Source organism: Mytilus galloprovincialis, chromosome 7 (genome assembly GCF_965363235.1).
Source record: "Mytilus galloprovincialis chromosome 7, xbMytGall1.hap1.1, whole genome shotgun sequence".
In the NCBI taxonomy this organism is placed as follows: domain Eukaryota; kingdom Metazoa; phylum Mollusca; class Bivalvia; order Mytilida; family Mytilidae; genus Mytilus; species Mytilus galloprovincialis.
The window spans coordinates 2,230,715-2,254,781 of NC_134844.1; the positions used below are offsets into that span (position 1 = coordinate 2,230,715).

Sequence of the window (24,067 nt, forward strand, 5' to 3'; positions counted from 1 at the left end):
GCCATTTAATAATAAAAACTACAAAATAAGGACAAAAATAATGACTACTAAGGTGGCCAAAAAATAATGACTACAAAATGTGGCCAAAAAATAATGACTACTCAGGTGGCCAAAAAGTAATGACTACAAAATGTTGTTCTGCAAGAACTAGAGCTAGAGCTAGATTGGCTCAAAAATCAGAGATGCCACTTCTTGTTGTTTTATAATCCTTTCAAGCCATAGACCACACAGTGAAATTATCTAGGGTAAATTTTTGTATATCACATCAATTTTATACTATTAGAAATAATCGAAAGTCAAAATATTATTTGATGTACCTAATTAGAATTTTTCCATTAGGTACAGTAAACTGTGATATATCAGTCAACAAGACCTACCTATATAAACATTTTAACTTTCTACACCTGGAGGAGAGAATTTTATCTTCACATTAATTAAAGATTCAATTAACCTTAATAAACAGATATGGCTTAGTACCAGAAACATTGTAAATAATCAAAGTGGGCCACTAAGTACAATGTTCTATCAGAAAAATAGCAGAGAGGCTCCTATCTTTTTAAAACACAAAACCTGTGAAAATAAATCTGTTAATTTTGTTGAAGTTTAATCAATCATGTATCAATCATTGCCCCAACAATATAATTAATTTCAAGAATATGAAATGAATTTAAAAAGGAATTTAAATGTCAACTAAAATATGGAAATAAGAAAAAACCTGAACTTGAACCTCCAATTTCATACTGTTAAATTTGAGAAAATATCTGATGTAAAATTATTTATTTTTGATGAGATCAGCTGGAGCCTACTGAAGATTATAGATACAGCCCCTTTAATGTTGACTAAGTCAATTGTATGTTTATCTTATGACGTTTGATTGACATTAACTACCTATCAATTCATTATTTGGAAATAAAAATAGAAAACATAACTCATCAAACTAAAGATGATTCAAACTTTATGGCTTTTTATGATGGAATAATATTTGTTTTTTAATTCTTATTCTGAATTTCTCGTCTGACAAACATATGCCATTTTATATTTGTCAATTATGTTTGCTTATTAGCAAATCTTCATCGGTGTACATTTGACGGTTTTTTTTCTAGTTCTTTTAAGAAAAACTCAGGTCACAGAAAATTTTCTTGACAAGAAAGTTGGGTTAAAAAATCTGCCAAATTATTTGAAAGATTTGCAATTTTATCACAAAAAAAATGATATCCGTGTCATTTTTCAACCTTCCTGGGACTTTTTTCATTCATAAGCTGATTCACAGTGCACCTTTTATTGGTGCATTTAAGACATGTATATCTAGCGGAGTAATTGAGTATTAAGATGAAATGTGTTTGAACAAAATCACGGAAAGAGGAAAAATGCCCCAGCTATTTCACACGGTCCAAAAGGTTTTTTTATGGTTTTTCACTCTCAGAATTGGGTGGGTAAATTTAAAGCATGTGGCTCCCTTGCAAATAGGAAATCAACATAGTTTCAAACAAGAATGTGTCCCAAGTACACGGATGCCTCATCCGCACTATCATTTTCTATTGTTCAGTGGACCTTGAAAATAGGATAAAATTTCTAATTTGGCAGTAAAATTAGAAAGATCATATCATAGGGAATATGCTTACTAAGTTTCAAGTTGATTGGATTTCAACTTCATCAAGAACTACCTCAACAAAAAACTTTAACCTGAAGTGGGACAGACAGACGAACGGATGGACAGACATACAGACAAACAAACGGATGGACAGACACTCAGACCAGAAAACATAATGCACATAAATGGGGCATAAAAATGGTTTTCTTGTAGATCTTAAATTGATGAAATATTAACTAGTTATAATTTCTACTTATTTAATAAAGATTTCAATGTAATTGGCAAAATGATGCTATAACAAATGAGAAATAAAATTTGTAATGGTTCCGCAGAACCAAGTGTCTCAATAAAAATATTCCTCTTCATACTATCTTTTGATTGTAAGAAGCTTTTGTCCAAGTCTGGTAAAAATCCAGGATAGTTTATGAATCTAATAAATGTTTTAAAAACTTTTAACTGCAGACTTTAACTGGAAAAAAAAACTGGAAAAAAAACTAAAAAAAACTGCAGACTGTATGTAATGTTTAAAACTGGAAGTCCATTTATATGTAAAGTACAGATAAACAGGTACAAAATTTCCTTCTAGATATTAGCTTTTAATCATTAACAAGCTTCTGTCCAAGTTTGGTACAAATCCAGGATAGTATGAGAAAGTGATTAAAATTTTGAAATCTTTAACCTCAGAGTGAATGTATTGTTTCCTGGAAAAAAACTAAGTCCATTTATAAGTAAAATACAGAAAAAATGGATTTTTTTTTTAACAAAATTTACTTCTGAATACTATCTTATGATAATGCTTCTGTCCAAGTTTGGTACAAATCCAGGATAGTTTAAAAAAGTTATTAAAATTTTAAAAACTGTAACCACAGAGTGAATGTAATGTTTCTTGACCGAAAAACTAAGTCCATTTATAAATAAAATACGGAATAAATGGAATTTTGTTTTTACAAAATTTACTTCTGAATACTATCTTACCATCAAAAACAAGCTTCTGTCCAAGTTTGGTACAATTCCAATAGACGGAATGTAGGATTGCTATGTCTCAATTTTTTGACGTAAGTTGAAGGCTCGACAAAAATGATGAAATAAGGGCAATAAATCCTTTAAGAAGTTGACAATTTCCAAGTTATGGCTGTGGGGGAAAAATATTGGAATTACACTTACTTCATTCTCACTGCTATCTACTGGATGAAACTTATGATGCTTGAGTTCAAACTTGGCACATTCAGGGTTTAGAGCGTTTACAAAGTAAGAAATATCAAGCTGAGGGTTCACTTGACGACAGATCTGTAACAAGTCTTCAAATCTTCGATGCTGTTCGTTAGCCTGAAATATTTAATAGATTAATTAACTTAAAAGAAAATTTCAAAAAACTTGAACCACACAATTTATTGGAAAACAATCATTGGATATATAGCAGTTAGACAAATATTAGTTTTGATCATTGAGAAGCTTAATATCTCCTTAAAAATAGAATGTGATTAAAACTTTCAGCTGATTTTACAGAGTTATCTCCCTGAAAAGTTATATACCACCTTAAGATGCCAATATTAACACAAACACTCAGGTATACCTTTGTCAGAAGTAACAATGCATGACTTTCTATAGCTACATTAATTGTGTTGCTAGTGTCTATGTAGATTTCTTCTAATTCCTGGAATAAAAGAAAGAAATCTTAAATCATTTTATTACTATTTCCAATTTAAACTCCATGTTGGTCACAAAACAGTTATAATACTAAACTGATAGTGATCTTCAACTAACTGTTCTTGACAGTTTTTTTGGTGAAAATAGCTATGAAAAGTATCATTAGGGTAGCTTAATGCATAAAGGCATCATGCATAAATATTAAACAGTGAAGAAGGGGAGATAATTCATATTTATAAATGAACAAAGCTGCTTGTTATTAAGATTACCATAATTGTTTGATATCTAAGCAACTAAAACTTCACTTCTCCAGTAAATTCAGAAATTATTGTGATGTGTTAATTAATGGGACAGTATTAAGTTTCGCAGTAAAAATAGAACCTTGCATTCATTATTAAATTAAACGGGACAGTAAAAATAGAACCTTGCATTCATTATTAAATTTCAAAAGTGATTTTCCTTCACTACAGTTATATGTTCTCACATTAATTAGATCTCTCATATTTAACAGTATTCGGTAATTGCATGAACTAATCATTAAATGAAAGTAATCATTGAAACGTACTGAAAGATAACATTGGATTTGTTTATGGTTCATTCAGTGTAAAAATGGTTTTAACCCTGTATGCCAACATTTTCCATGTGAAATTATATTTTTTTTTGGTTTAAACATTGAATGACAAAATTTTTTCCTATGTGACGTATAAATTTTCTGAGGTCAGACACACAAAGCAATGAATGTTTTTTAACTTTGATAGATGCTTGTGTGCTTTTTTAGTAAAATTGTTTGTTTTAAAACTGTAACACAGTGATCACTGTTGTACCCATGTTTTGACTATTTTGTTTATTGTGTCTGTTTTGTTCACGCATTGTTGTAAATGTAACAGAATGAATTTGATGAGACTGTTGTAAAAGTGAGAGGTTTAGCGCTATAAAACCAGGTTTAATCCACCATTCGAAAATGCCTGTACCAAGTCAGGAATATGACAGTTGTTATCAATTTGTTTGATGTTTTTTATCATTTGATTTTGCCATGTGATTAGGGATTTTCCGACTGAATTTTCTTCGGAGTTCAGTATTTTTGTGATTTTACTTTTAAGAACAGGACTTTTCCCTGGAAACTGCTAGACCATCAAACATAACCCTAGTATTCTGCCTCTTTAATGTGGCCTAGCTTGAGTTTTTTTATTTCTCTAATTTTTTGTTTGTTATTCTTTTACTCGTGGGTTTTGATAGTGTTAAAGAACTTTTAATGAACAAGCTGAAAAACCGTGTACCCCCACTTTTATTTATATACATCAGAGACCTTAAGACTGGCTATCTGCAATTGGTCTATACTTCTATTGGAAGCCCATAGCTTTTTCTCTCTCTCTCTCACTTTATATATATATATATAGAGCAATACCACTAAATCCTGTGGAATGGCTATCTGCAATTGGTCTATACTTCTTGGAAGCCCATAGCTTTCTCTCTCTCTCTCCATTTTAAATATACATCTAAATACCTCTAAATCTTGTGGAATGGCTATCTGAAATGGGTCTATACTTCTTGGAAGTCCAAAGCTTTCTCTCTCTCTCTCTCTCTCTCTCTCTCTCTCTCTCATTTTAAATATACATCTAAATACCTCTAAATCTTGTGGAATGGCTATCTGAAATGGGTCTATACTTCTTGGAAGCCCATAGCCTTTTCTCTCTCTCATTTTATATATATATATCTAAATACCTCTAAAACCTGTGGAATGGCTATCTGAAATAAATCTATACCTCTTGGAAGCCCATAGCTTTCTCTCTCTCTCTCTCTCTCTCTCTCTCTTTATATATGTATATAAATACCTCTAAAACCTGTGGAATGGCTATCTGAAATTGGTCTATACTTCTTGGAAGCCCATAGCTTTCTCTCTCTCTCTCTCTCTCTCTTTATATATGTATATAAATACCTCTAAAACCTGTGGAATGGCTATTTGCAATTGGTCTATACTTCTTGATAGCCCATAGCTTTCTCTCTCTCTCTCTCTCTCTCTCTCTCTCTCTCTTTATATATGTATATAAATACCTCTAAAACCTGTGGAATGGCTATCTGAAATTGATCTATACTCCTATTGGAAGCCCGTAGCTGGAAAATGTATTCGTTGTGTGCATTGTACAGCATGGATTTGTTTATATGACAATCTTCATATTGATTATAAGCAACTATATAGTCTTTCTCTGCCTAAAAATGAATATATTTGTTAGAAATAAGGATTTGGTTGTATAACATAATCATACATCTATTGGTTTTTATATAATCTAAAATATTATGAAATATAAAGCTAAAATCAGCATTGAAAATAAATGCATATTTCTTGTCTGTCACACAGTATAAATGTACAGTTGTAGTCGATTTACAGATGAAAGGACTTAAAAATAGATAAGACTGTAAAAACATTATATTGTAATTCTCAAAATATCAGATTAGGAAATATATACAAAGGGAAATAACTCAATCAGATTTATGAATTTATTTTAACATACAAAAAAGTTCTACATTTTTTGCAGTTAGTTTTTGGTAGAAAATCTGTGTCAATATTTGTGCTATACTTCTAGCAATGTTTTTTTAAGTTCACAGGTTTTGTTTCATTCTCTTTACATTCTTAAATTTACTTCAAATAAGCTGATAAAGTAAAAATAAGTGTAATGCTTTATTTCAGAATTTCAATGAGGTCTTTAAATTAAATTCATTGGATGTTGGATGTGTATTGATTGATATTTTAGTCTAAGATGCATGATTCTTTCATTAGATGTAATTTATCTTGAATTAGCTGTCAGTAACTACAAAGACTCTCAGATCAGTACCTTGTGTCTTTATTGTTGTTAATGATGTATAAATAGTACCGTCATGTTCCATTGAGGTACTGCAATTTAGACCCTCAGTTTCAATAAAGTTCTGTCATAAAGACACTCAATTAAATCTTACATTATCAATCTGGTTTTCCACTTTCTGCAACATTTCTTCAAACTTGTCTCTGAAATTGTTCAGTTTATGAGCCTGACTCTGTTTGTGTATGGCCACTTCTTCCAAAGGTTTATACACATTATTTATAAGTAGACTTGCAGCATCCAGGTGTGCCTACAGAAAGAGAGGTTAAAAGTTAGGTCTTTCTTCACATTGAGGCTTGTAGCATACAGGTGTGCCTATATAAAGAGAGGTTAAAAGTTAGGTCTTTCTTCACATTGAGGCTTGCAGCATCCATATGTGCCTATAGAAAGAGAGGTTAAAAGTTCGGTCTTTCTTCACATTGAGGCTTGTAGCATCCAGGTGTGCCTATAGAAAGAGAGATTAAAAGTTAGGTCTTTCTTCACATTCAGGCTTGTAGCATTCAGGTGTGCCTATAGAAAGACAGGTTAAAAGTTAGGTCTTTCTTCACATTGAGGCTTGCAGCATCCAGGTGTGCCTATAGAAAGAGAGGTTAAAAGTTAGGTCTTTCTTCACATTGAGGCTTGTAGCATTCAGGTGTGCCTATAGAAAGACAGGTTAAAAGTTAGGTCTTTCTTCACATTGAGGCTTGCAGCATCCAGGTGTGCCTATAGAAAGACAGGTTAAAAGTTAGGTCTTTCTTCACATTGAGGCTAGCAGCATCCAGGTGTGCCTATAGAAAGAGAGGTTAAAAGTTAGGTCTTTCTTCACATTGAGGCTTGTAGCATCCAGGTGTGCCTATAGAAAGAGAGATTAAAAGTTAGGTCTTTCTTCACATTGAGGCTTGTAGCATCCAGGTGTGTCTATAGAAAGAGAGGTTAAAAGTTAGGTCTTTCTTCACATTGAGGCTTGTAGCATCCAGGTGGGCCTATAGAAAGAGAGGTTAAAAGTTAGGTCTTTCTTCACATTGAGGCTTGTAGCATCCAGGTGTGTCTATAGAAAGAGAGGTTAAAAGTTAGGTCTTTCTTCACAGGCTTGTAGCATCCAGGTGTGCCTATAGAAAGAGAGTTTAAAAGTTAGGTCTTTCTTCACATTGAGGCTTGTAGCATCCATATGCTCCTGTAGAAAGAGAGGTTAAAAAATAGATAATTCTTCACATTGAGCTACTACATTTAATAAATAGTAATTCTTCACATTGAGCTACTACATTTAATAAATAACTATTAAGAATCATCAAAGGTAGGAATCAAAACAAATACATTATATTCTTCCTTAGACATTTCTTCTCTGTCTGCCATAGCCAAAAATTCAACACAAATTTTAATTCCATTGTGACATGCCTGCCTGTATGCATGGACAATTGTTTTATAGAAATCAGAATTAAACATTAATACACATCAACCCATCTGGGACTACATGAGCTGTTACATGTTATACAATATATTTTTTATAAGATGAAACAGATAACTTTGAATGTCACACTCTATTTGACAGCTATCCAGGTAGAAAACAAAATTACATCATAGCAAAGATAACATTTTTTCTCCATTGTTATTTGTGAATACTCTATGGGTTAACTGACATACAGTTATATGTGAAGATAAAATTGAGAATGGAAATGGAAATGGGGAATGTGTCAAAGAGACAACGACCTGACCATAGAGCAGACAACAGCCGAAGGCCACCAATATGTCTTCAATGTAGCGAGAAATTTTCATACATTGTGAGGAATACTTTTTTATGTTGGTGGTGCATTTTTCCTTTATGTTTTTTTTTCATATTTTGTTATGGGCGGGGTTTGGACATTTCTGAAATACTGCTCAAATGTACATAAAACAGTTTTCTCTAATCAGAGATAGTACATATCATCATATGATCTGATTCTTATTTCAAAGTGATAAACAAATTTGTTTGCCTAACATTATTTTTGCTTACATTATTGTTAAACCTCCCAAATGTGTGGAATTTTCTGACTGTGATGAAGACCAATTGATGGCCTAGGACTAATTTCAGCTCTTTGGCCAGTTTGTTGTCTCTTTGACATATTTCTATTATCTATTCTGCTGATGAAGTGAGGCCTATTTGACTTAGGACATGTTTAACTCCAACACATTCTACATCTGATGTTCATAAGTTATTGTTTGTTGATGTAGTTCATAAGTGTTTCTCGTTTTTTATATAGATTAGACCGTTGGTTTTCTCGTTTGAATGGTTTTACACTAGTTATGTTGGGGCCATTCATAGCTTGCTGTTTGGTGTGAGCCAAGGCTCCATGTTGAAGACCATACTTTGACTTATAATGGTTTACTTTTATAAATTGTGACTTGGATGGATAGTTGTCTCATTGGCACTCATACTTCATCTTCTTATATCTGTCCCAAGTCAGGAGTCCGTAATTGAGTAGTTGTCTCAATTTTTGCTGTTTCTATGCCCCATTTATGGGCATTATGTTTTCTGGTCTGTGAATCTGTTTAAATTTCTGTCTGTTCGTTCTTTCGTTCATTAGTCCATTTGTCCGTCCGTCTGTCCCACTTCAGGTTAAAGTTTTTGGTCGAGGTAGTTTTTAATGAAGTGAAGTCCAATCAACTTGAAACTTAGTAAACATGTTCCCTATGATATGATCTTTCTAATTTTAATGCCAAAGGAGTAGGGGCATTAAGGCCTAGTTTTGGCCCAAAAATGAAATGTTTGATAACTATTTCAAATTGGCACATAATGTTTAGAAATGTATAGGGTCAAGAAATGTAAATGAAAAACATTATGATTTTTATCTGATGACATCACAATGATGTCATAATATGTACTATTTTCACAAAAACGATGAAAAATACAGAATTTATGCAGTTTTCTGACTCTATTTCCGTTGCGGAAACATCCTGCGCAGCCGAGAAACAACAAAATAATTTGACAAAAGCATTATTATAACTATTGGCATTATCTCACCAAATATAAAGTTGTTTCTTGGGTGCGCACATACTTTTTCAGTCTAAACTATACTTAAAATTTGATGAAAAAACAAGGAAAATCAGGAAATTTAACAAAATATGCAAATTAGGTTTTGATTTGTTGTCATGGTAACTTGTTCGATGTCAAATTTGTTTTGTTTTTCTTAGTACCTTATACCTTAGACAAGTTTTCAGTAATTTAAGAATATATATGATAACTTTAAAATTTGTAGTAATTTTTGGGCCTTATTGCCCCTACTCCTTTAGAGTTTTTATCTCATTTTCACGGTCCACTGAACATAGAAAATGATAGTGCAGATTGGGCATCTGCATGTTCTTGCGACACATTCTTGTTGTTATTTTGTACAGTTTGTTCTTCTGTTGCATCAATGTACAGGTCTATAGGGGGAGGGTTGGGGGGAGGGAGGCTCTTTAACATGTTTAACCTGTAACATTCTGTATGTACCTGTCACAAGTCAGGAGCCTGTAATTCATTGCTTTGTTTTACATTTGTCATTGCCTTCTATAGCTTACTTTTAGAGTATTTGTTTTACTCGTTGTTGAAGGCTGTAAAGTGATAGCTATAGTTGCTAAGTTCTGCATCATTTGGTCTCTGGTGGAGAGATGGCAATCATATATTAGTATAATAAAAAAAAAATCCCAATATTACCTGAGCATCCATTTCTGTCTCATGAAGAAGTGATTCCCAAGCCTTCTGTATAGATGAAGGTGAGTCTACAGGTCTGAAATGTAATAATTATAACAAATAAAGTGAAATCATGATTTGTATCCATCAGAAATAAGGCCTTTTAAAGCTGACTATGAAGTATGGGTTTTGCTCATTGTTGAAGGCTTTACAGTGACCTATATATAGTTGTTACTTTCTGTGTCATTTGGTCTCTTGTTGAGAGTTGTCTTATATTTGCATCCATACCATAGCTCTTAGATTTATATAGAATACACATACAGATGTGTGTTGATCTTTGCCTCTCTTCAGCAAATAACCTTTTACAAAGAACACGGTTATCAGAAAGCAGGGACTTTTTTTTAAAGTGAAATGCTGTACTTTATATTAGTGCAACAAAAAATAATGAAAAAATAGAACTGAACATATTTAACATTTCACCCATAATTCAGTATTTTCGTGGGTGTAAATATATCCCTATCAGTACATGTTATGTAATATTTGGAGAGTAAATTACAAATCTAGTTTCTCCGAACCTTGTCATTAACCAGTACTTGCTATACTCTAACATATTGTTACTACTATGTTGACATTTAACTTTCACGTCTAATTCTCTCAGTCTGAATGTCAACTCTCACATTTAATTCTCCCAGTCTTAATGTCGAACATGCTTTCCTTATGTCAACATGTCAATAAAATCAAACATGGATAGAAAACTATTCCCACAGACGTCAAATTATCACACTTTCTAAATAAAACTTTGTCCTCACTTTTCACCAGATCTGACTGATAAAGTGATGAGTCGTATTGAAATTTAATTATGCAAATGTCAAATAACAGATCATGTATTCATTGAATAGAACTAAAAAGCATCAGAAAACAATGGTGTAATTATAATGCTTCAATACAGACTGTCATATCGGCAGGTTTGGTGCTTTGAATCTGCTTTTAGTACAAGAGAGGCAGAACATACTAAAGGGATGTCACACTTATGTTTCAATGACAAACAGACAAAACGATGTTGTAATCCAGAGTCTTGTTAGTTCTTTTATATCATATCATTAATGTTTTCTTTTTTATCTTTTCATTATAGAGAATCTAGTATGAATGGCTGATCTTTCATTGATAGTATAATCTGTCTTCATTTATACACAACTGTGTAGATTCAAAGATGATAAGAACATATTATATATATACAGATACAAGAAGATTTGGTATGAGTGCCAATGAGACAACTATACTGTACCCCAATTTCTTACATTTTTACCTATCATATGTCTGTTTGTTTTGCTCACCCATTGTTGTCAATTGTCATACAAGTGAGAGGTTTACCTAGCTAGAAAACCAGGTTTAAAGTACCATTTTCTACATAAGAAATCAGGAATATGACAGTTGTTTTCCATTGTTTGATGGGTTTAAGCTTTTGATTTTGCCTTGGAGTATTTCCTGTTATTTTCTTTTCACATACCGTTCAAATTGGAATTCATTATTTTTACGTCTAAATGTACCAATGACTGCCTGAACTTCCTTAGCAAACTGTTCATGGGCTGCTGCCATCTGCTGGGCAAATTCAGCAACTGAAAATAAAATTAACAGTTATATTAATTGAGTCGAATTTCACAAACAGCTCCATTCTTCACCTTGATATTTTTGCAACCATTTTAATGCTGCTAACAACAAAATCCTTAGTTCATAAATTTAGAAGATATTCTGTTAACAACTCATACATTTAGGCAAACAACAGAAAATGTAAATAGTAATGGAAAACTACATGTTCCAAGTCCATTATTATCAAAGGGCAATAACTCTTGTAAAGAGTCAAAAGATTGTTTGCCATAACGCATTTCAATACATCTTGCAGTTCCAATCATTGCGGGTTTTTGAGTGAACAAAAAGAATTGGATAAAAAAAAATCATTATTTAAGGGCATTAACTCTGAAATAATTATTTTTGTAGATATGGGATTAAGATAGATCTTAACAAGTTTGACTTTAACATATTTTTTGTATATATGCCTTGGTTTGCAAGATATTAGATAAGTATTTTGCTTTTTATCCTTATGCTCAATTTTTTATCACCAGAGGCAGTCATATGTGTAGATCCACTGTAGAGATAATTAAAAACAAACAAGAATCTAGACTCCCTTAGGATCCAGTCTTGTCAATTCATGTAGGAAACGACTTTGTAATTTTTTAGGATGACCTTTGAAATCAGAGATGGATGAAGGATATATAGATACCAAATTAAAGCCTTAATTTGGCCAGATTAGTTACAATAACATCTAGAAGTCAACATGCTGAACTTAACTACATTTTGTGAATAATTTTAATAAGGACAGACGAAGATTTGCAATCAATATAATTTATTAAGACCAAAATATGATATAAACAACAACTTACTCAGAGACTTGCACTGAAATAATAATCTATACAATCTTAATACACAAATTAAGTATAATAATATTCTAATCTGATATTTATTAATATTTTACACTGAGGACTTCTCACAACATTAATTTCATATGTGGTAACAGAATAACAATCTAAAAGATCATTTTTCTGACCAATGAATTGACAAAGTCGAGTATTAGATGGTTATAAAATTAATTAACTCTTGACACAACCTAAAAAATCAATACACATTAAAACCCTCTGGCAACAAAAGTTAATTAAGTAAAAACAAGAAAGATTATAATCTGCTTAATTAATCAAATGAATATCCTGACTTTTACTGTTAGTTTCTTAGGGGTCAAGGTTCAGATTTTAATGTAATTACTGTGTAAAATTTGCTGATTGTTCACTTTAATGGTCAAGGTTTTAATCGTAATTTCCTCTGAAGTTATAATGTCCATGATGAGACGAGACGAGACAACATCACGCTCATCACAACATTTAATTCACTACGGAAGACAGTATATTACAATCTTTTGCTTGATGGTATTTAATTATATCTTACATGATATAGAAATGAATAATATATTGGGTTTACATCCATTGAACAACAGTCCAATATGACAAAGAACTTTATAGACAACAGCGAAAGGACCATCACACTTTGGCATAATGGTCTCACTTCTGACAGCATCTCCATCCCACCTCTGAGTGTGTATATATATAACTAAAATATATGGTGTTTACCCCAACTGTACAGCAACCCAACACAAAAAAATTAAAAAGACAAATGTTTTCAACAAGACATATAGGGCAACAAAAGTTGTCAGCAAGAAATTTTAAGGGCAATAATTGTTTTCAGCAAGACAAATAGGACAAGAATGTTTTCAGCAAGACATATTAAGGACAATAGTTGTTTTGAGCAAGACATATAGGACAAGAATGTTTTAAGCAAGACATATTAAGGGCAAAAGTTGTTTTCAGCAAGATATATTAAGGGCAATAATTGTTTTCAGCAAGACATTCAGGACAAGAATGTTTTCAGCAAGACATATCAAGGGCAATAGTTGTTTTCAGCAAGATGTATAGGACAAGAATGTTTTCAGCAAGACATACTAAGGGCAATAATTGTTTTCAGCAAGACATATATAGGACAACAATGTTTTCAGCAAGAGATATTAAGGGCAATAGTTGTTTTGAGCAAGACATATAGGACAAGAATGTTTTCAGCAAGAGATATTAAGGGCAATAGTTGTTTTGAGCAAGACATATAGGACAAGAATGTTTTGAGCAAGACATATTAAGGGCAATAGTTGTTTTGAGCAAGACATATATAGGACAAGAATGTTTTGAGCAAGACATATTAAGGGCAATAGTTGTTTTGAGCAAGACATATAGGACAAGAATGTTTTCAGCAAGACATATTAAGGGCAATAATTGTTTTCAGCAAGACATATATAGGACAACAATGTTTTCAGCAAGAGATATTAAGGGCAATAGTTGTTTTGAGCAAGACATATAGGACAAGAATGTTTTCAGCAAGAGATATTAAGGGCAATAGTTGTTTTGAGCAAGACATATAGGACAAGAATGTTTTGAGCAAGACATATTAAGGGCAATAGTTGTTTTGAGCAAGACATATAGGACAAGAATGTTTTGAGCAAGACATATTAAGGGCAATAGTTGTTTTGAGCAAGACATATAGGACAAGAATGTTTTCAGCAAGACATATTAAGGGCAATAGTTGTTTTGAGCAAAACATATAGGACAAGAATGTTTTCAGCAAGACATATTAAGGGCAATAGTTGTTTTGAGCAAGACATATAGGACAAGAATGTTTTCAGCAAGACATATTAAGGGCTATAGTTGTTTTGAGCAAGACATATAGGACAAGAATGTTTTCAGCAAGACATATTAAGGGCAATAGTTGTTTTGAGCAAGACATATAGGACAAGAATGTTTTGAGCAAGACATATTAAGGGCAATAGTTGTTTTGAGAAAAACATAAAGGACAAGAATGTTTTGAGCAAGACATATTAAGGGCAATAGTTGTTTTGAGCAAGACATATAGGACAAGAATGTTTTCAGCAAGACTTTTATATAGATTAGACCGTTGGTTTTCCCGTTTGAATGGTTTTACACTAGTAATTTTGGGGCCCTTTATAGCTTGTTGTTCGGTGTGAGCCAAGGCTCCGTGTTGAAGGCCGTACTTTAACCTATAATGGTTTACTTTTTAAATTGTTATTTGTATGGAGAGTTGTCTCATTGGCACTCACACCACATCTTCCTATATCTATATATAGGACAAGAATGTTTTCAGCAAGACATACTAAGGGCAATAGTTATTTTGAGCAAGACATATAGGACAAGAATGTTTTCAGCAAGACATATAGGACAAGAATGTTTTCATCAAGACATATAGGACAAGAATGTTTTCAGCAAGACATATAGGAAAAGAATGTTTTCATCAAGACATATAGGACAAGAATGTTTTCAGCAAGATATACTAATTGGGCAATAGTTGTTTCCAACAAGATATTTTCTAACATTGTGGTACAGTGACCTATAGTTGTTAATTTCTGTGTCATTTGGTCTCTTTTGGAGAGTTGCCTCATTGGCAATCATACCACATGTTCTTTTTAAATATTTTTAAATATAGGGCAAAGAATATTTTTAATAAGACATTTTTTAAAAGGACAATAATTGTTTTCAACAAGATTTATATGTCTTACATTGTTTCTGAGAAAAGTGGGGCAACAAACTTTTTTGCACAAATGGTTTGTACATATACGACATATGAACAGAAAGGGTGATTGCTTTTTACAGAGTGGGTGTGTGATAGTTCTGTATTTAATAATGCTCACAGCTAATTTAATACAAGTAAATTAACCTAGTGATACAGAAATCATTCCAGCCTACACACTATAAATTTACAATATCATTAATACATTGATTAATTTCACTTTTCATATAAAAAAATCTACCAAGTTGCTGCTAGTTACAAATTTGTGAACATGCAGCCTCAGTGGCATTTAAATAATTAGACCTGCAACCTTGAGTGTGGGAGGATGTGGATTTTACCTCCAGCTAAGTCAAACAAAAGACTTCAAATCTTGTATTGCTGCTTGGAGACTTAAGGTGGTACCTATAACACTTTCACTAAAATTAATTTGGCTTGTTTAATTTTGATAAAATTTTGACAAAGTATTTACTTTGACCCTTTAACAATTTAAAATATAAAAATTTCAAAAATTTTGAACCAACCATTTTGTCAGAAAAATTACACTGGTTATATTGTCAACGTATACTCGTTTCACCTGACAGAAGTTCCACTGGAAACTTTGTTATAAACAATGTCATAATACATGTACCTATTCCTGTTGGAACAAATATTCTATACATGTACCATTTATTCCATTAGGAACATATACTGTAATATTTCTTCCTGTGGAAATAATATTCCAGAATATTTATCCCTTTTGGAACTTGTATTATGAAGGAACTTCTATTCTGTGACAATATAGCAGTTTGACAAACACTAATTTTGATCATTGAGAAGCTTAAGATTCCCTTCACAACACAATGTAATTAAAACGTTTAGCTGATTTTACAGAGTTATCTCCCTGTAGTGTTAAAAGCATTAATTATTTTGGTACATGTGAGTTCGTGGTCTACTGGTTAAGACCGATGGCTACAGTGCTGAAGGTCCCAAGTTCGATTCTCACTCGGGGTGCTAAAAATATCAGCACATCAGAAGGGTAATTTTCACCCTCTCACACACATCTCTGGTACCCAGACTGGAGTTTAAACTAGAATGGGTACTTTGGGGGCCTCGGTTGGTCAAAGTTGTCCCTTACTTTGACCTGGAGATCAATCTTCTGATATCTCTCTGGTTTGTCTGTTTCCACCGAGTGGCCCGGTGGTTCTCTCCGAGTACTTCGGCTTCCTCCACCATAATAACAGACTGCCCGGTGTCCTAGCACTCCCTTTGTGTTGGGTGGGGATTGATTGTCCTTGTAAAAATAATTGTCGTATAAACATACGTTATAGTGACACATCTCCATTAATCCCGTTAGGGAGTGTACATGGATGCCACTGTACCCTCGCAGTTTTCGAGGGGTTCTTCGGATATCGGAGGCATTTACCAGTACATACATACATGTGTATTAAGGAACAAGAGCAATGACTTTGGTTGGAAGTTAAAATCATGTGTCTGAGGTACTTGTTCTGATTATTTTTGAAAGATTGTCTTTTAGACACATGAACATCAATCCATCCATATTGATACCAAATTAGAAACCCTGGTCATTAATCAGACAAATGAATCAACCGCTCATTAAAATTTGTTCCTCCATACAATGACAATACATCCTCCCCCTCTACCTCATCAAATTAAAGAAGTCAATAAATCATATGGTCTATTCTGACAAATATCAACAAAAGATTGCGCAATAACTGTCAGCTATTTCTTCTAAATAAATGATAATCTTAATGCAGAATATAAGTAACTCAGAAAAAGGACAATTATCCAATATATTGGTCAAGCCATTAAAATAAGTTATTAGTGCCAAACATCATTAATCAACAATCAACCTGTCTGACTGTCTTCCTCCTGTTGTCAGCATCATTCAATGACTAAGTTCCTTGTTAAATTAATTATAACAGTTTTCTCTAATCAATTCACTTTCTATTACTGAACAAATAAACATAATTTCCTGAAATTTTACACTAAGAGCCACTTAAATTGTCTTTTAAACCAACTTAATCATGTACATAATGAAGAAATGTTAGATCTGTCTATCGCATGGACTAGCTGAGACTGTAATTTTCTAAAATGCCATAATATCAACTAGTGCAATGACATTTCCTATGTACTTAGGTATATATATTTGTTTTAAGGAAGCTTTGAAAAATGCTATTAAAATTTAACAATACTGTTTTGGACATGCATTACTACAAGATACAGTATTCTTATTTCCCAGTGTATGGCAATAGATTAAATAGGGTTTAATTGTAACACATGCACTTGTCTCAGAATATTTTTTTTCCTATATACATTAATATAACAGGTATAAAGGACATTTTTTTTCTGAGACAAGTGCCTGTGGTTTGTATGTCATCAATTACTCAGCTACTGCACTGCACTGCTTCTCAAACAATTCTGTTTTAGCTCACATCAGTTAGTACAGGGCAGATCCAGCCATTTTAAAAGGGGGGGTTACTAACCCAGAGTAAAGAGGGTTCAAATTATATGCTCCCATTCAAATTCATTGATCGTTCAAAAAAAAAGCTGGGGGTTCCAACCCCCGGACCCATCCCCCTGGATACGCCACTGTAGTATGAATCAACAGTTATTGAAAGCCGGTTTATAAAGCCCCAAAGTATAGATAAAAAGCTTAGTCTAAAATGTTTTCCAGAGTAAAATTATCAATCATTACATCTATAACAAAAGTCCACACAGGAGAATAAGTTTCAGCAAGGTGTGCTTTTTTACCAGCTCAATTAGTCTGAAATTGGTTAAAAACTTTTAGCTCAGACTGAATTTACACTATGTAAATAAATCTAAATCAGTCTGAAATAAGTATCACATGTAACTCAGTCTAAAATAGATTTGCATGTTAGTTTTAAGTATACAAAAACTTTTTGTACAATTATAGACCACAAACTTTTTTCGTGCATGATAAACTCTTCCATTGTAATGAGATTGTCAGATAATTACGATTTTAATCAACCTAAAGGTAATTCCATCAAGTTATTAAAGGAAATTTAACCTTTGTCAAACGATTTTATAACAAAATTCTAATATGTTCTGACAAATATAAAGATAGGTTTCATATTGAAAAATAAGTTGTCAATTATTTAGATGTGTAATATATTGATAAATTTTCTTTTTTTTTCTCCATGAGGAATTTAGTAGTAAAATGATTTTATTGTGTTATTCTGTCAAATCAATCAAATATGTGTAACATTCTATCACTTGGTTTTTCCCAAATTAACTTTCTAAATGAAGGGAGAATAAATTCAATTATTTCTAACATGTGTAGATATATTTCAATTCTTGTCCCTATATGGTCGTATGTGGATAGTTTTACATGACTGTCCTTTATACTTGTACAATCGTAGCAACATCTCTTGAATTTTTGTATAATATTTGTCACAAAATAAAAACTTATAATATAATGATGATTTCTCTGCTGCATGCATGAAATACATTGTAGTGGATTTAAACATTAGTGATGTTGATATAGATTTGATATGGTTGTGTCTGAAAGGCCCATTTGATGCACACAAGTTTCTAATGATTTTAACACTTAAATATATCAATTTCTGTTTTAATCTAAATTGTTCATCTTTTAACTGATTGCTGTTATAGATGCAAATTTGTAAAGTAGCCATAGGATTAAATCACAAATTACCAAAAACTAAAGATCATAATTGAATTTAAATAATATAAACATTATCAACTTCAACTTAAAAAAAAAATTATATTTAATCACAATAATCCCTGAAACAAAATCTGTCAAATTTGAAATACAGCAGTGCAAATTTTATTTAGATCAGAACTTGTTTATAATTTGATTTAAATCAGAACTTGTTTATAAGGTTCAGATAACTTCCTCTGTCAAATGTTGATTAAAAATCATTTGCAATTTTGCTTGTAAGATTCCAAATATCACTACACTATTTGGAAGGTATTCAGGCCCCAACAAATTCAGGTATAAGCAATAACAATCCCTGGATGACCAATAATATTAGTTACACAATGTGCTAGTGACCTTAAAAAGATTAATCATTAGCCCTTCCAGAACCCCAAATATCAATGACCAAGCACTCCAATACTGTCAAATAATTATGTATCCTTAGCATTAGCTCTTCTTTGGCGGAGTGAGTGAGTGTTGAAGACTACAAAATATCAATGGACCATGATCAAGCCCAATTCAAGAAGCACCACTGGCACTGTTTTTAAAACACATAATAAAGATTGCCAAAATATAAAAAATGACAGAAAAGCATTCCATTTGTTTCCAAGTATACACTGAATCTAAACTCCACTTTGAGGACAACCTCCTCTTTTCTCCTGGATCCAATCCCCACAAGTATGAACTAACATTAGACAGATATATGAACCAAAATAAATATCCTATCTATGCTGATATAATAATACATACATAAATAAATATTGTGAATATATAAGAAAGCTATTCTCTGATTAATAAATCTGAAATTAAAAAAATATTATAAGATTGTCAATATTATCCCAAGGCTAAGAAACTTCCTGTTATTTAATAATAAAGATCAGAAAAAAATAAGTTCTAAACTTAGCCAGAATGGACAAAACTCAAAATAAGTCTATACAGTTTGTTTTTTTTTGTGCTAAATTTCTATTTTTGTAATTCATAATTTCTATACATTTTATGATGGTCAGACCAGAGACATGTAGTATTATATGCCTCTGGTTAGATTAATACTGTATGTGGATGAAACTGTCTGCTCTTGTAGAGTTAGAATAAAAAGAAATACATAATTGTGCCTGAGTGCATCTTATATAAAAGTTTGGTTTTGATGGTTAAAATGATACATTTTGTAACAGAAAATTTCAATAAAATAATATCAGTATTTTCATGCCAGTACTTTGTTACTGGCTGTGACTGATCTGCTAAATGTTCCTTTTATATTGATGTGCCCATTAAAATGCAATAAAGTAAGAATCTATAATAACATATAAGAACAGCAAATCTATAACAAGGAATTGTTACATCTCTCAGATCATGTAATATTCTAATTACCTAGGAATTCTGCTTTGATGAGATTTTAATTTCCCTTCAGTATTTTCAATATAAACATAAAAAGCTTTCAAAATGATGTCACCAATGTTTGTTCTGATCTTAGTGGGGGACTTTTATACCACATCAGGTAAAACAATACATTAACTAATAATATTACATCAGAAATAATTGTTAAAACCTCATATGTATGGACTGAGGGACAAGTAAGCCCTAAGTCAGGAATCTGATGTTCAGTAGTTATAGTTTGTTTATGTGGTTTATAAGTGTTTCTTGTTTTTAATATAAATAAGACTGTTGGTTTTCCTGTTTGAATGGTTTGACGCTAGTATTTTTGGGGGCCCTTTATGCTGTTCAGTGTGAGCCAAGGCTCTGTGTTTAAGACATTATACATTGACCTATAATGGTTTACTTTTATGAATTGTTACTTGGATGGAGAGTTGTCTTATAGGCACTCATACCACATCTTCCTATATCCATAAAATACAATCAATATTTGTTTGAATAACCATGTTCCTTTGGAAAAAATTCAACAAGCATAGATATTATTTTTTACCTTAAAAAGGAAAATTAAGTTCAAGACTGATAAGGATGAAGATAAAGATTATAAATGTTAGAGTATCCTGAAATCTACATTCAATCTAATAGTATTAATGATACAGAACTTATGATACATATGACACCATTTTCAGGTTTAAAGCTTCATTAATTCTTTAAAATGTATAGCACTATGCATAATTTCTTCCTTATTAAAACTAGAACGAAATATTTAACTACCTAATCTGCTTAATTAATATAACTTAACTGTATAATTGAAAATACTTAAGATATTTTTAGCCTCACAGAATATTGAATTAAATATAAATTTAATGCTAGAGTACTCTAAAATCAATGATGACATTGACCCACAATAAAAACTGGCAATGAAATACATAAAAATCAAACGATTTTATAATTAAACCTGTCAATCAATGAGTTAAATAGATACATGGGTTTTTAAGAGGGCATATAATTGTCATCTTCTGGGTTTTGTAGGTCGCCTATTGGCTTTTGACAGTGTTTTGTGAGGACTTTTGATACTTACATACATCAGTCTATAGATTTCTAGGAGATCTTATGAATTTTTGATAGTAAAATGGTTGTTAAACATTATGCCTGTATAATTATATTTGACCCTATATATATTTTTGCCAAGCCAGTTTCACTGTCCTTACTTTAACCTTGTACTTTATAATGGAGAAAGATAAAGGGTAGATTGGAAGATGAATGTAGGTGATGCAACACCTGGACTGAATTACATAGACAGTAGGGAATGTCATCATTTTATTGCTGTTCATCATCTTAAATTCTTTATGCATCTACTGCTGTAATATGCAGACATTTTGATTTTGATAAAAGGGAATTAAGACAGGTCTGTGTGTATAAAATAAAACTGAAACATTATTTCTGACGAAAAATTGCAATTTCAACCAAAACTTGAAATTTATTGTTTCCCCAACAAGGCTCATCCATGCTAATCTTACTTGATTCAGATATCAGGAAGGTGGACTCTACTAATGTCAAATATCAGGAGCTAATTAAAGTTTGTTGATGTCAGATATCAGGAGGAAAAGACTGCTGATGACAGATCTCATGAGGTACACTCTACCTGATGTAAGATATCAAATTGTGAAGTTTGTGATGTTTGACATCAGGAGTTGATTTCTGTTGATATCAAATATCAGGACCTAAAGTCAATTGATGTCAGATATCAGAAGCCAGAATGTCAACCCAAAAAATCAGGAGATAGACTTTTATGAATTGAGATATCAGGAACAAGAATGTCAATGTCAGATATCAAGATATACATTTTGTTGCTATTAGATATCAAGAGCTAAGTTCTCAATGTCAGATATCAGGTGATACATTTTGTTGCTGTTAGATATCAGGAGCTTAGTACTCAATGTCAGATATCAGGTGATACATTTTGTTGCTGTTATATATCAAGTCAGCTTAGTACTCAATGTCAGATACCAGGTGATACATTTTGTTCCTATTAGATATCAGGAGCTAAGAGTACTCAATGTCAGATATCAGGTGATATATTTTGTTGCTGTTAGATATCAGGAGCTTAGTATTCAATGTCAGATATTAGGTGATACATTTTGTTGCTGTTAGATATCAGGAGCTAAGAGTACTCAATGTCAGATACCAGGTGATACATTTTGTTGCTGTTAGATATCAGGAGCTAAGAGTACTCAATGTCAGATACCAGGTGATACATTTTGTTGCTGTTAGTTATCAGGAGCTAAGAGTACTCAATGTCAGATATCAGGTGATACATTTTGTTGCTGTTAGTTATCAGGAGCTAAGAGTACTCAATGTCAGATATCAGGTGATACATTTTGTTGCTGTTAGATATCAGGAGCTAAGTACTCAATGTCAGATATTAGGTGATACATTTTGTTGCTGTTAGTTATCAGGAGCTAAGAGTACTCAATGTCAGATACCAGGTGATACATTTTGTTGCTGTTAGATATCAGGAGCTAAGTACTCAATGTCAGATATTAGGTTATACATTTTGTTGCTGTTAGATATCAGGTGCTAAGTACTCAATGTCAGATATCAGGTGATACATTTTGTTGTTGTTAGTTATCAGGAGCTAAGAGAATTCAATGTCAAATATCAGGTGATACATTTTGTTGCTGTTAGTTATCAGGAGCTAAGAGTACTCAATGTCAGATATCAGGTGATACATTTTGTTGTTGTTAGGTATCAGGAGCTTAGTACTCAATGTCAAATATCAGGTGATACATTTTGTTGCTGTTAGATATCAGGAGCTAAGTACTCAATGTCAGATACCAGGTGATACATTTTGTTGCTGTTAGATATCAGGAGCTAAGTACTCAATGTCAGATATTAGGTGATACATTTTGTTGCTATTAGATATCAGGAGCTAAGAGTACTCAATTTCAGATATTAGGTGATACATTTTGTTGCTATTAGATATCAGGAGCTAAGAGTACTCAATTTCAGATATTAGGTGATACATTTTGTTGCTATTAGATATCAGGAGCTAAGAGTACTCAATGTCAGATATTAGGTGATACATTTTGTTGCTATTAGTTATCAGGAGCTAAGAGTACTCAATGTCAGATATCAGGTGATACATTTTGTTGCTGTTAGTTATCAGGAGCTAAGAGTACTCAATGTCAGATACCAGGTGATACATTTTGTTGCTGTTAGTTATCAGGAGCTAAGAGTACTCAATGTCAGATACCAGGTGATACATTTTGTTGCTGTTAGTTATCAGGAGCTAAGAGTACTCAATGTCAGATACCAGGTGATACATTTTGTTGCTGTTAGATATCAGGAGCTAAGAGTACTCAATGTCAGATACCAGGTGATACATTTTGTTGCTGTTAGTTATCAGGAGCTAAGAGTACTCAATGTCAGATATCAGGTGATACATTTTGTTGCTGTTAGATATCAGGAGCTACCCAGTAAACACACGACGTACTCCCGACGTCGGTTAATGGTCGTCTGAACGTCACATCGTGAGTTTACGTCGTACTAACGTTGTGGGAACGTAAAAACCCAACGTTGGATGCAGACGTACTGACAGTACTCGGGTTTTACCGCTGCATACTATGGAAAACTAGGAAAACTCATATCTGCAGTGAAAAAGATTTTACAAGAAAGATATGGAAATTATTTTTTCTCATGTTTGTCAGGTGAAAAGCAAAACAAACTACGCACATATTACAAGTTAAAAGAGGAATATAAACCTGAGACTTATACAAAGTTAAATATCCCAAAACAATATGTTAGACAATTATGTAAATTAAGAATTTCTAACCACAATTTACGCATTGAAAAAGGCAGATATAATAAAACGCCTTTGGATCAAAGAATATGTACACATTGTATTGATAACAAAATTGAAGATGAGTTTCATTTCATATGTGAATGCAACCTCTATCACGAGGAGAGGGAAAAGTTATATGATGACATTGTTAATATTATACCATGTTTTTGCAATTTAGATAATTTTGATAAATTTAAATATTTAATGAACTGTTCGGAGACTGATGTTCTCACCAGATTTCTTATATATATAGACAAATGTATTTTGATTAGACATTCATCAGTGG

The 24,067-nt window shown here is 32.3% G+C and overlaps 1 protein-coding gene across 1 annotated transcript in view; it reads right to left on the reverse strand.

Annotated features, from left to right (window-relative positions):
* LOC143082118 (uncharacterized) overlaps positions 1 to 24,067 on the reverse strand; it is a 153,321-nt gene that overhangs the window by 102,050 nt on the left and 27,204 nt on the right. The window contains exons 2-7 of the mRNA XM_076257675.1: positions 11,229 to 11,337; positions 9,746 to 9,818; positions 6,191 to 6,343; positions 5,291 to 5,446; positions 3,165 to 3,245; positions 2,756 to 2,917 (exon numbers count right to left, since the gene is read on the reverse strand). Of these exons, the coding sequence (XP_076113790.1) occupies positions 2,756 to 2,917; positions 3,165 to 3,245; positions 5,291 to 5,446; positions 6,191 to 6,343; positions 9,746 to 9,818; positions 11,229 to 11,337 (734 nt within the window). The remainder of the gene's footprint in view (positions 1 to 2,755; positions 2,918 to 3,164; positions 3,246 to 5,290; positions 5,447 to 6,190; positions 6,344 to 9,745; positions 9,819 to 11,228; positions 11,338 to 24,067) is intronic.